We start from the raw sequence: 14007 nt of genomic DNA, 5'->3' as shown, positions 1-14007 counted from the left end.
TCTACTAAATTACCATGCTACTAAAATGCACAAAGTGATTCGGAGAGTGGAGCGGCACAGCTGGCCGACGCTGCCAATGAGTTATGCATGCGTCAACGCGGCCTTTTTTCTTAGTAAAATATGCTCAGTTGAATATTAAAATATAATTGGCATTCAACCTAAGTAGCTTAAACCATTTTGTTATCTTCTTTTAAACCGATTTGGCTCCTCCACAGTTATTTTCAAGGATGCGATTCACAAACTAATGATACCATCACATTCAGCTAGATTTGTGCTGTTTTACATTTGTCATAAATAGGTACAGTCTCTACAGCCTTCTAGGGATAGCCTTTAATATTAGCTGCTCTTGAACATCAAAGGCCCAATTCTTGGGGAAAAGCAGGGGAATGTGCCATTTCTGTTGGTTCTTGCATATTTTATTCTGAAAAGAGGAAGAGACGCGAATTTTCTATGAAAAGTATATGTCTTGGGCAAGCAGTAAGTCCTGACATGTCTCTTGAGCTCGGTTGCTAGGTCTTACTAAAACCATCTAAGTGAGGAAAGGCTGAAGAGAAAATCAGGTTGCTTGGCAGGCGGGGGATCGCGGAGCCCAATCCAGAAAGGAATGTGCATTTTTAAAGAAAGCAGACAGTGTGGGCACACACATCCACACGTGGAAGACTATGGACAATTCCCCTTTCTTACACAATATGTGTTTGTGCAACAATTAACAACAGTACTCAAGGAAAAAAAAGTAGTTGTCATAGTAACAGCTACACTGTACATATTTACGCTGGCGGAGAGGGTGGGCTCACCAGAGTGGGTGCTTCCTGGACGTTACCAATACCCAACCTGAATATTTGGAAGGGCAGAGAAAGCCTGATCCGAACTTAACAGAGTCAAGTGTTTAAGAGCTTTCAAAAAAGGACTTTCTTTTCCTCGATTTCGTTCTTCAATTTACTTCTTTGGGAGTAACTTCTTGTATGGAATTAAAACGTGCTACAGAGCTGGAGACGTTCCGGCTGAGCCTCCAGGAAGTCTGCTCTGTCTTGAGGATGTTCCCATCTCCACGCGGCCTCGGAAGCTACACTGACTGCCGCGTACCTCCAACAGGAGGGAGGAGTTCCCTCTACGTAAATATTTGCTTTTTCCATTCTGACACATGAAACAACATCTAAAGAGGGACAGAGACTCATGAATCTTATATTCCGAGTCAGCCTGAACATAAGGATTGCAGGCAAAAACTGTATGTGTGAAAGCGTTTACATTAAATCATAGTTCTTACACTTTTCGCTCCTGCAATAGTTTTTCGGCATCATCACTATTAATTTTATACTAATATTTACACATTTAATGTATTGATAACATAGTCCAATTCTATGCACACGTTATTAAAACATCATTTTCTCTATAAACACAGGTAGTGGAGATAATTCTACTTATTATTGCTGGAATTATTTCAAATGCACTAACATTACCTGTAAAACATGAATGTGCATTTATGACGACAAAAGAGACGAAGGTTAACATTCTCTTTTGGAGCAGCACACATCCAGCTAATGACTACAGTGGAAATAAAAATTTAGAAACATATTTAAGTGTGTTTTTTACTTTAAAACAGAGAGAAAATTCCTATTTTTCAAAGCCCATTTAAAATGAAAATTTATTAAAGGAAGCAATGATGCAATTTACATTTCCTCACAGGCAGAAACCTGGTTACTTCTACTTTTTGAGAAGTCCACTCAAGGCCAACGCCAGGACACTGCGGAAAATCCTTCTAAAGGCATTCACACAATTAACGATGCCTTAATTTTTAACAGAAGCCATCACTGATTTACTGTTTAATTACTTCGCCAGAGTTAAATTATATTTGAATGCGAATATTCTCCCATAAAAGCAGCACTCATAATAATTTTACATATTGCAAGTCCTGCTTATTGTAGTAGAGACCCTCGTTATGTCCACCAAGGTTTGGAAGTGGCTGACTCTCAAACAGTCCTCTTGGTTCCCTCTCAGGCTTGGTCAATTACTCTGTGTGAGGGCTGCTTCCTTTACCCCCGACTCATGGGAACTAAGGACCTGGCCACCTCTTACATTCAGGATAAAACTCTCACCTAACTATGCTTCTGCTACAGGCATTGTGGGATCGCTGATTAGTCAGAGGGCTCTGCACAGGGACACCATGAATTTCCTGGGATTCAGCAGGCCGTGGTTCTGTTCCAGCCACTGCCAGTGGACCAGGAGCCGAGCACCCCTTTCCTAGGAGAGGGGCTGGCGTTTCCTCAACGGCAAAACATTCCTTTAATGCGCACAGTTTTTAAGTCTCAAACAAAAATAGCTATTAAATTAGGAATGTTAGGCTTAGTAGAGGGTAAAGCACACAGCAAAAGCATTCATAAGAGCTACATCCATTTTGATAAATTCCTTTAGAACAATAATTCTCAGAAACAGGGTATGTGTGTGCGTGTGCCCATGCTAAGGTTTTAGTGTATCTTGAGGAGGGGTAAGAAGTATAAAAATTTGTAGGTAGAATATTATAAATGAAATGTCTAGAGGATTCCGATACATATCCCCCAACCCCATTGAATGAACTGAGATATGAGTAACTTGAAAAAGGAAAGTGCTTGAATGAATCATTGTTGAAACTTTAATAACTCTCTCCTAGCCCAAGATGTTGTTCATAGTATAAACAGCAAGAAAGTACTCATGACAATTGCTAGGTAGGAAACTGCATATTCAAATATGAAACAATGAACTAAGACACAATCTGAACCTCAGGTTCTTTGGCCCATGAAATTCACCAATATGCCAGAGTATAGCTGGTCAGCCAAGCTCAGGAGCTGAGAGTGACGTGCTTCGCTGTTACTGGGCTGGCCTGGCCAGGCAGTCCACGGGGCCAGCCCGTGCAGGCAAAGCCCGGGCAAACCAGGAGAGCTCGGGGTGCCTAGGGGCTCTGCGGGCATGTCCTGCTGAAACCAGGCTTTTGGATGCTGGGGCTGCGAGCCCCCAACCTGGAGCAGCTCTCAACAGCATTCTGGATTATCTGACATTCTTGTTCTGCTGAGGGGCTGGAGGTGATGCAGGTATTCAAATGAGCCAGGACGGGTGACGGGAGCCCACTCACTGGGAAGGGAACAGCATCGATGGGGACTTCCCATGAAAGTCAGGCCGTGTGCCAGCAGATGAGACCCTGGGTACTAGTGGCATGCTCCTCCAGACAGCTCTGAAAGGGAAGGACATCGGCGGGGATCTGGTCTTCTGGACCCACAGGGGATGGGTTCTTGGCGGGCAGGGCTGGTGTAAGTAAACGTCCCCAGCACAGAAGACCCCTCACCACCTCCATCCCCACCAGCGCTCACTCTACCCGTGTTTCACACACATCCTACACTTTCACTGATCCCTGCCCTATTTTTGCTTTTAAACATTCCAGCTTTTCTCTTTGTGTCAAGTTTCTGAACCACAGAAATGCACTGGGCTTTCCTCTCCGTGGTAGAAATGACAAGTGTTCCTGGTGGCGGCCCCTGGTACTCATTCCAGACATCGGACAATCCTACTGGCCACCTGGAAACCCGCGGGCCTGCCATCCACTCTCAGCTGTGGATGGGTTCTTCTTCTTTTCACCTTTCCTGGTGAAGGTTCCAGAAGGCCACAGATCTTGATTTCCACATTTGCTCTCCAGAAAAGGAGCACAGCAGCCCTAAGGCTGAAAGAATTACATTTTTACCGGCTGTTTTTTCCACTTAAGTGCAGTGTTGTTAGCTTGTTCTAATCAATAAACGGGCATCGGAAGAAGGTTTACAAACCTTCCAGCTCCACCAGGTAATATCTCAGCAAGGTCAACAATATTTATGAGCCCTCGTTTAAAATCAAGGGGAATAGCGGTGGCCATCCACAGGTGGTTGCAAATGCATCTCCTATTTTAGCTATTCTCTTCTCTTTCAATTGGTAATTTTTTTTTTTTAAGTTCAGGGAAAATATCGGTACAAAGTGCTGAAAGGACAAAGCCTGCGTGCTGCCGTGATCTATGTGGAAGCTACAAGAAAAACATCCCCTCTTGGCTGCAGCGCCTTTGTAGAAAAACTCAGGCTGGATCACGACTTACAAGGCACATTTTAAGAACACCCAAATGGGCCCTAGGACCCTCGGGTGAGGAGGGCTAAAATGCCTCTTTCCAGGGGAGGCCACCTACTTGGGCACCCATCAGGGGTGGGCTCTTTCCTGGATGTGAGTAGGCAGCAGGATGGGGTTGTAGGGGGCTGGCTCTTCAAGAAGGATTTCTAATCTTAAAGGGCTGTCTCCAGTGAGGACCCAAGTAATGATGCCACTCTCTTCTCCTCTCCTCCCTCGTCATCCTCTCCCGGGACATGACCCTTCCAGGACCCAAGCAGTCCCCACTAGAAGCACCAGCAAAGAGGGCCCATCTTCCAGGACACGGTGGGAACCTTAATGAATTCACCCTGAAGGCCCTTTCCCTTAACTCTGGGGCAGGGCTTTTGTTAGAGGCCCTTTTGAAATGAGGAATTCGATGGAGACACAAAAATACAAAAATATGAATCCTTTCTGAGGCTCTGTAATAGAAGTTACAAAAACTTACTTCTACCAGCAGGTGTTAAAAAAGGGAGATTTTACTGCTGTCATGCAACTGGATTTCATAGCTGTAAGCCAATAGCTGTGACGAAGGAATTATTAAAGTATTAAATATTTCATTTAAAAGGGAACATTGCAGTCACTTTAGAAAGAAAACTCAGAACTCGTCCGTTGAACGCCTTCAACTGTGAGAAGGCTGGGGTCCCAGCTAGGCTCCCCACAGTCTCACACGGGCAGCCCCAAGGCCTGGTCCTGCCTTGGCAGGACCTCCCTCAGCAGCCTGGGGTCAGCCATACCTGCTGGCAGGGTTTCCATGGGTGGGAGGGCTCAGGGACCTGAGGACGTGCCCAGATGGGTTCTGTATCTGAAAGTCCATCCTCGCTTTCCGTAGGTCTGCTTTTCTTGAACTCATTGTAAAAAGCCGCTTTTGGCAAACTAGGGTAGAAAGGATTTCTTGTAGCTGCATTGGCTGCTGACCTCTACAGCTTCTCTAGGAGGCACATTATGTAAAGAAGCTAAACATTTTCATAAATAAACACTAAGAAATCAGGGAGTGTTCAGAGAAAAGTTTAAATGATATTTCATTATAAAAGAAAAAAGTAAAAACGTATTTCAAAAATAATGGCTTCATTAAATAAGTATTTCTTGAGGAAAAATGAATTAGAAATAAATACAAAGCTGACCCTTGCGAGAGGCTTATGGGAAAAAATTACCTCCTTAAAAAGCTACGTTGTACGACAAGATGCTAGCCCTCGGTCACACAGTAGCTAGAAAATGGATTTTGTTGACACTTTAAAAAAACCAGAATAGCAAACCAAAAAAGCCAAAAAACCCAAAACCAAGAAAATTTTGACTAATTTTATTTTAGGAAATGACCTGACTAAAACAACACTTGAACGAGAAATCAGAATATGCTTCACTGGACAGCTCAGCTTTCCTCTTAATCCCTTCAGCAGAACAATGAGGCTTCCTTCCAGAGCCTCAGCGCCCTCCCACTGGGAAATCCCACCTGTCCCAACCTCACAATGAGGCAGCCCCGGGGACCTCCGGACACCTGGTCGGGAAAGGCAGCTTCACTGTCCCTTGGCAGAAATACTTCAACAGCTACCTAGCTACTAACCTGTCTTTGGAAATTCCCCAAGATAAGAAGTTGAACCATCTGAAATTTCTGGTATTTGATAAGTTTTAACCTAAAAAATAGCAATTTCATATGGTTCAACGTAATGCATATTTTTGTGGTTAGCCTTAAAAAGCAAATCACAAACAGCATGTTCGTTCCAGAGAGCAATCCTGGAAGGTGAGGTGGTACTGCGAAGAGGCGGTGTGCAGGAGAGAGGGTCTTTCAGCAGCAGGACAGGCCTGAGGAAGGGATGAGGGCCTGGTACTGCGCAGTCAGAAGTTTTACCAGCCAGGCCTTCAGAAAGAAACGGTCAATGTGCTGGAACTCAAGGATGAGCTCAAATACAATCACATTTTTAAAAATGTTGACATAGACAAACCAGGTTGAAATAGATAAACCTGGTCTCAATCTCAGAAGTGAGACTATGGTGAAAAATGATATGCAAAAGTATATTAAACATATACAAAAATTAAAATGCGCAGAAAAAGGAATTGGTCAAGGAAATGTTCATTCCACGTTACAATGGACCCCCGCTCCTCTCAGTCTGCAAAGCAGGTTGATTTCTGTTACTCCACAGCTTCCAGGCGGCTCTGATATGTCAAAAGACTTTTCCTCTAAAAGACCTACCCCCTCACTGTTGATTTCACTGATGTTACAAGATAACAACCTGGACAGAGAGCAAACCAAACTCATGCCAGACAGAGAGGGGCGTATCCACATCTGGGAGAACCAATTAACTCCCTGTTAGCAACCATCCACCATCCACCTCCCCTTCTTCAAACAGTAAAATCCATACACCTGGCCCCTGCCCAGGAGTAAACGATTGAGCTAAATGTTAAAAACCTGGCTTACACATGCTGTGGTGGGGAATCCCAGCCCCCACAGCAACCACTAACCATCCGCAGGCAGGCCTAGCCCAGGGGACTCCAGCCCCCACCCTCGAGAGAAGGCCCTGAGCTCAGCACCCTGGGTCTGCAGCCAGCCTCAGAGTTCCTAGAACACCAAGAGAGAAGCATGTGAGAGGCTGTCGCATTCCCACCCCAAAATTTGGCTGGAGTGGACCTCGTCCCAGCTAGAGGTATCCACCCGCACTGCAGGGCTTTCCAAGAGGGGCAGGGCCACGGGGGAGCCAGATAGCCTTTACCAGTATCCTGGCGGCTACTCTGAGGTCTTCCTGGTCACCAAGACCTATCATGACCTGTCAGCCCAGGAAGCAGCCTGGCCTGGCGTGGGCTGAAAGCCAGGGAGGCAGGGGTAGGTGTGGCCAATCCCAACTCTGCTTAAGCACTAGGGACTTGACTGAGAAGCCCCAGGGGCCCGCCTGTCCTCGGCTCTAGGAGCAGTGAACATTGCCATGGGCAGAAGTGAGGGGGAAAAGGCTCAGCGGGGGTTCAGTGCTTGCAGGGGTGGTTTGGAGAGTGTCTGATTATTTCCGGTGCCACCTTCCTTGCTGGCCACCCCTGCCCTGGAGCTCCTGTCAGCAGCTGCAGAAGCCTCCTCCTCTGGTTCTTCCTGGCCTGCCTGAGAGCACACCACTCTCTGGACCCTGGTGAGACCAGGCCAGCAGGGTCTAGCTCCATGGCCAGGGCCACCATACGACTTGGAGAAAACTAACGATTTTCATGGAACTTTTGCCTCTGTGTTTTTCATGAAGTTGCCCAACAAACCTTAGGTAAACTTCAGGGGTTTGCAGGCTCATTCTCCCAGCCTCCATACGATTATGCAGATACCTCCTGCCCTGGTTTTGTAAGAGAACTTTTCTGTCCTGAGACCTTACATTTCAGCTCACATATTTGACAGGCTTAAGGAGAAGAAAAGCCTCTGGACAGCTCGTCAGCCTTGCTCCTCCTGGCAGGCGAGCCCCCAAACAGAGATCGTATAGAGAAGAGTTCACCACTCTAAGATCCCCAAGCCCCAACTTTAATAAACAAAACCAATCTCTGACTTCCTTGGGCCATTCAGCAACATCCTGCCCTGTGCCCGGCCCGTCAGGTGCACAGTGAGCAAGGTCCCCCACACCGTCTAATTGGCTCACTGGCTTGTGGCGCTGGGGAGAGGTGGCCCCCAGCTGGCGGCAGCCCAGGAGGCTTTGGTAGTGCCTTTGTCCTGGCAGCGGCCCATTGGTGGGCAGAGATGATGAGAGGTTTCTTGGACGTTTGTGGTTCCATGTAAAGGCCCACCCACTCTAGCTTCCTACCTGCCCATCCTAGAGATCCCCACCGAACCCTTCTGGAGACAGTTCTGTATGATTCAGAGGACAGCAAGGTGCCTGGTTCATTATAGCTGCACAGCTTCAGTTCATTATGCACAAAACGTGCTCATGACTTCATCTGTTCGCCTGTCTGACTTGGTTAGTGAACTCAGGTATTAGCCCAACCTTCATGGGTTTCTTTACCTGCTTCCCTTGAAAAGTTCTCTCCATTTTCAAGTTTGTTTTGTGCTGAGAAGCACCGCAGCAATTAGAATACTGTTAAGCTTACCCAGCAAATCTGATCTGAAATTCAAAATTGCTTTAAATTCACCACATCTAAAATCTCAAGGTAATTTTTCCCTTTAAGGATATGTAAGTGTACAACTCCATATATACATCATATATGAATATACGTTCATTTATACACAAAAATGATTATGAAAAACTCACTATGCAAAATAAATTTCTGGCATGTGTCTGGAATGATTTTAGTTGCTGTAATTAATTTCTGTATTGAGCAGAGCCAAACACAAGCTTTAAAAGAAATGTCTGGGAAATGTTTTAGGTTATCACAAGCCTTAAGCAGGCTATATACAGGTAAGTTCTCAAGCCATCTCTTAAGAAAGAATATATCTAACTCTGGTACGTTTGAGAAATTAAATGTAAAATTATCTGAGAAGCTCCAATGCTGCTACGTGCTATGATGTAAGTGTCACCAACAGAGTGTATGGAAATAGCTAAATGTCCACGCACAAGTCTCGTTTTCTGTGCTGTTGGCAAGCAGATAGTTGAAGTTCACAATAAGCTTATTGAAAAATTTACTGCCATTCAGATGTGTTCCTATTTAAACCTTTCAGCCAGCGAGAGTCAAGAGTCGATCTGCATGCATCATTTTTATTGCCTTTGCCAAGAATTATGCGACCCTGTGCCAAAACTAACACAAGCGCTGGAGTGGGTGGAGGCGGCGAACCCCCATCCCTCCAGCTCGGCCAAACGCTGCCTCTGTTTAGCTGATGTAAAAATACCAAGTTGGTGTACTCAATAAATGAACTGTGATGTCAGCGATCGTTAATAAGTCAAGCTCCCCAAAGGAAACACCGCAGATGGGTTAGTTACCGACCTTGCTGGAAAACGGGATGGTGAAGAGCCGGCACGGGGAACTCTTCGATAGCCTCGGGCTGGTGGAAATAGGCATTCAGCCAGGCTGCGCACTGCATCAGGGGCTCCGGACCTCCGAGAACTGCCGCGGGGGCTGGGACCTCCATGGCACTGCAAAAGTGAGAACAGGGGCTTAGTAAACCTCTGGGCCCTACCTCCACATATCGGAAAAGCAAACACCTACTGCATCTAAACGGGCAAACACCTGTGGCTGCTTCACGGGCACATGCGTCTCAACTAGCTGTGCAGCAGAAAAGGGGACTGGTGAGGCAAGAACGCACCGAGGCCCCGCAACCACTCTCCACCTTCAGGCCTCCCAGGACATGTGTTCTGAGAGTCTGCATCACAGCGCAAGGCAACCCAAGTGACAGTGTCCCTTTGTAAGACTTACAGATGGCACGGCTGCACCTAAATCATCAAGCACTCACTATTGAAAACAGTTCCCAGAAATATCGACACAGTCATTAGACTGCACCACACAGCCCACCCCACCCCGAGTCCAACAACGCAAGGCCATATCCACGCATTCTGCCTCCTCCATGGCCGTGTGCTGTGTTCAGGGGATTCCTCAGGGTTTACTTTCAGTCCCCTGATTCCCACGCTCCAGAGGGCCTACTCTGTGTTTCCTTCATTGGTGAGTCTGTCCTCTCCGGGGCAGCCCTGTGCCTCGTGTGCCTGTGTCTACTTGGTTCTTTCTCAAACCTTCCTGGTGTTTGTTTGTTTGTTTGTTTTGAGAGGGAGTTTTGCTCTTGTTGCCAAGGCTGGAGTGCAATGGCTCGATCTTGGCTCACTGCAACCTCCATATCCCGGGTTCAAGTAATTCTTCTGCCTCATCTTCCCTAGTAGCTGGGATTACAGGTGACTGCCACCACGGCCAGCTAACTTTTTGCATCTTTAGTAGAGATGGGGTTTCTCCATGTTGGCTTCATCACGTTGGCCAGGCTGGTCTCAAACTCCTGACCTCAGGTGATCCGCCCGCGTGGGCCTCCCAAACTGCTGGGATTAAAGGTGTGAGCTACTGCGCGGCCCTCTTGATTCTTTCTGGACACTCTCCTCCCTTTGATTTCCTGCAGTTTGAACCTGTACCTCTGGGAGTCGCTTCAGACTGTTTTGTGGCTGCTTCTGTTTGGGGGTGTTCATTCATCCGTGGCTTCGACCTGGTGGCCCCTCATGGAAAGGATTCCCCATCTCCAGCAGGGGTGGATTTTCTGGGGCTGTGTTCCACGGACTGAGGACACGGCCCTGAAGGGGAGGTCTCCCGCTGCCACCCGGGGCTGTGGAGTGCATGACACATCCCGTTGTGATTTCAAGTGCTGTGGACCCCCGTGGGAAGCCCTGGCCCTGGGTCCGATTTCTTCAGGTGACTCCCTTTCTTCCTTCCTTGGCTCTCGAGGCCCCAGACAAACGGCATGCTTCCCCGGGACTTCCCAGGCTTGGAGCACCGAAGTTTTCTAGTTTCCTTTTGCAGACAGTGCTGCTCCTCAGGCTTCTGTGAAAAGGTGGGAAACGTCACTGCCCTGTGGATGCTGTGGACGCACAGCTCCCGCGGGCCCTTCACCCTTCCTTCCTGGGCTGCCTTGGGGGGCGTGCGCTGAGATCTACAGAATGTTTCTCCTCAACACACCCATGCTGCCCAGTGAAGGCTTCACTTGCCTGGACATGTGGCCCAGCACAGGTGGCCGATGCAGCCAGGAGCACCGTCCCGACTCTGTCCACACAAGGGATGCATGGCCAGTCCATGGAGAGGAGGCAACAGAGCCATCCCGGGCGTAGGACAGACAGTGTGAACGTAGACGCAGAGTGGAGGCCTCAGGGACTGAGACTCACAGAAAGGTGGGCAAGGGCTGTGCGTGTCAGGGCGGGAAGGGCACTTTGTCCTATGAGTGCGGCCCACAGTGTGACTGGTGGGGGCTGGGGGCCCCTGGCCAGAGGCAGAAGGCACTGCAGCTGCCCTGAAGCAGGGCTGCAGCAGTAAGAACATGGCAATGGTGCAGGGAAGAGCTGGAGGAGGACCATGAAGCTGGGGTCAGGGATGACTCTCAGCTCCAACCCCAGCCCTGTGCGGATTCGGCCTGTCTGCCCGGCCCTGTGTGGATGGGGCTGTTGCCCTGGCCCCGTGCTGATTCTGCTGGTCTCCCTGGCCTTGTAAGAATGAGGGCCTGTCTCCTTGGCCCCGTGCAGAAGGGGACCTGTCTCCCCAGCCCTGTGTGGATGGGGCCTGTTGCTACCGCTGGTGTCCAGGAGGACCACAGCCCTGGAGCTGCAAACAACTGGCATTTCACTTTGTATCACAGAATTGGAGGCTGTTTTAGAAAAGAAGATGTAGTCACAACTTCTTAAAACACCTTCACACAAAGAGCTCAGATGATCTCTGGAGCAATTAGTTCTCGCTTTTCCTGTGAGGTAAAAACCAAGCTTGTACAAATCTGAATAAAGACAAAAGTACATAATGAGGCAAGAGATAGAAGGAAGCCGAACACCTTCCTTATAGTTAAAAAGGTTTACTCTCTCATGCAGTTAAAGCGGAAATAAAGATAACTATAGCTTACACGTCTAGTTAAACAAACACAGCCTTTCGTGTATTGGGTTTGTGTTAAAGATGATACAAATTACTTTGGCTTAAAGTGTACTGTGGGCGGAAATACCCTGGCACATCCATTCAGAAAAGAAACCAGGGCCTCAGCAGCAGGAACCTCTTTTGCATTCCATCTGGGATACTCACATTTTAACAAGAGACAATTGAAAACGGTGAAGCTGGGATCTAAAGTTCCGGAGCTTTTGCCTGAGTAAATGCCTATGGTGGCGTTTCCATTTCCCCAGAAGACAGCAGACATGCCCAGGGGCACACACGGCCGGGGGCCTGCATCTGCGACATCTACAGTGCGTGGTGACACCATGACCAAGCCCATGGGGCGGCAGGGAGAAGCTAAGGAGAGGCACAGAATTGCACCCGTGTTGTTATTTTCGTGTGGAGCGGTGCTTGCCTTCCATTGTTGGGGGAGACGTGGGGGAAAGAGACCCAGTGAAGGGTGTGTCCAGGGTTACTTCGCTTTGAGGTCCTGCAGGTGCAGAAACGTGCATGTCATCCGACAGCAGGGGCGGCGATGGAAGACCTCGGGCCAGTCTCGCACGCTGTCCTGTGCTGGAGGCTGGGTCTCTGGGCTGGAGCATTTTGTGGGTGTAAAAGTCTCCGCTGAGATCCTCGGGTCTTTCTAAAAATGGACCTTTTTGGGTGAGATGCACATAGGGTCCCCCATATACTGTTTTTCACGGTGGAGCAGGAGGGTGGTCAGAGGTTTCCAAGCACACAAATCCTGACAGTTTTAAGGAAGGAGCCAGAGAATGAAGGGAAAAAGAAAGAAGCTCACTAGGATGACCGACAGCCACGGATAACTGTGACCAGCAGTCGGGCCTGAGAACCAAGCCCAGCAGAGCCGGCTAAATGAGGCTGACCCCGTGGACACTGCGGCCAGACAGAACATGCCCCGGTCTTCTCCAAGCTGCCGCCTTACCCAGATCCCTGCCCAAGGGAACTCACGCAGACAGTGCCCTCATTCAGCCCAGTACCCTTAATACACAGGTTGAGGTCTCCCCAGCCCAAGCCACTGCCTGGAAACCCTTGTCGGTCCCGTCACAAAGAGGCCCTGGGGGAAGCCGGGCTCACTCTGCAGGCAGAGAATGGGCCTGCCGAGCAGGCAACGAAGTGGCCTCTCTCAGAGTTTCCTTAGGGCATGGAAGTGCTGTCTTCTCACTGCCCAATTTCCTTCCCCGTTAGTGAGGTCTGGCCACGGAAAGGAGAACTTCTGCTTGGCTTAAATATTATTCAGTTTCAGAGACACATCTTCAGTCATTCAATTCTTGCTCTGCTCTTTGCTAACCGAATAAACAGTGTACTGATGCTATCTAAGAAGAACGATGGAGAAATATGTAATGTACTTTGCTGTCCTGATCCCCGGGGAAGGCGGCCGAACAGAGGGGTGGAAGCCCCGTGCAGTGAGGGTTAGCCCTGGCTCCCTCCCGAGTGATGCAGAGCTGGCTGCTGTCAACCACCACTGCCCAGACAGGAAGAGCAAGCGTGATGGGGCCCATGTGCCCCGACCTTCAACTGAGGAAACAAAACCCCTGATCCAGCCACCTGGGCCTGGCACCTCCTGCAGCAAGAGCTCAGCTGACATCTCCTTCAGGGTTCCAGGGATGGGACAGGAAGGGGCTGAGGCGCTGGGTGAGGGTCTTGTCTCCTGCACTACCTCTGCTGGTGCCATGAGCTGGTGTCCGTGGTGGCACCTGGGGCTGCAGAATTTGGGCTCCGAAGCAAAGGTGCTCCCCCGGCGAGGATGGAGTGGAGCACAGGGGCTGCCGTTTCAGTGGTGGGTGAGTTGCACGGTCCCCGGGTAAGACTGGGATGTGGGATTGGTTGGCAAGGCAAGCACCTCAAGGTCAGGGTTAGTCTTCAGGACTAGCGGGGTCTCGCTGGCCATCACACCCCGCAGATGGGGTTTCTCAGGGAAGCGAGGGTACACTGTGGGAGAGGGGGCATTCTACCACGAGAGCTGGGAGATTCTGTGCCCCCAGCAACTGCTCAGACTCCAGAGTTAGGATTCCTTCCTCATCACCCCTGAGCAAAACGGGGTGCACGCCAAGCCTCTGCCCACGCGGGCGTCCTTCCCTCATGCTGCTGAGGGAATTGAAATGTGAGCTGGCTTTCCTAGCAGTTCCCACTCTTAAAAGGATATCTGAAGAATTTTTATAGTAGTAAAATTCATCTTAAATTGATTTTTTATGCTTGTGCTGAAGATCTCAACCTCTGATTTACTCTGTAGTTCTCCTTTTTAACTCCTTCTCTATTGGCATTAGATAACTGTTCATGGGTGAAATGTAATTAAACAGCTTTGATTCTGAAGCAAGGATTTATGATACTACATTTAAAATGAATGGCATTAAACACACACATAAAACCAGATTTTTAAAGCCA

General features: G+C 48.7%; 1 protein-coding gene across 3 annotated transcripts in view; it reads right to left on the bottom strand.

The window, feature by feature from the left end:
- Positions 1 to 14007, bottom strand: part of MGMT (O-6-methylguanine-DNA methyltransferase) — a 306952-nt gene that overhangs the window by 51638 nt on the left and 241307 nt on the right. For all 3 annotated transcript variants that reach the window (XM_003816271.5, XM_063607584.1, XM_034931711.3), the window contains one exon: positions 8998 to 9146. In XM_003816271.5, the coding sequence (XP_003816319.1) occupies positions 8998 to 9146 (149 nt within the window). The remainder of the gene's footprint in view (positions 1 to 8997; positions 9147 to 14007) is intronic.

The sequence above is a fragment of the Pan paniscus genome, chromosome 8 (genome assembly GCF_029289425.2).
Source record: "Pan paniscus chromosome 8, NHGRI_mPanPan1-v2.0_pri, whole genome shotgun sequence".
In the NCBI taxonomy this organism is placed as follows: Eukaryota; Metazoa; Chordata; class Mammalia; order Primates; family Hominidae; genus Pan; species Pan paniscus.
This window is presented reverse-complemented; position numbering and strand designations above follow the sequence as displayed.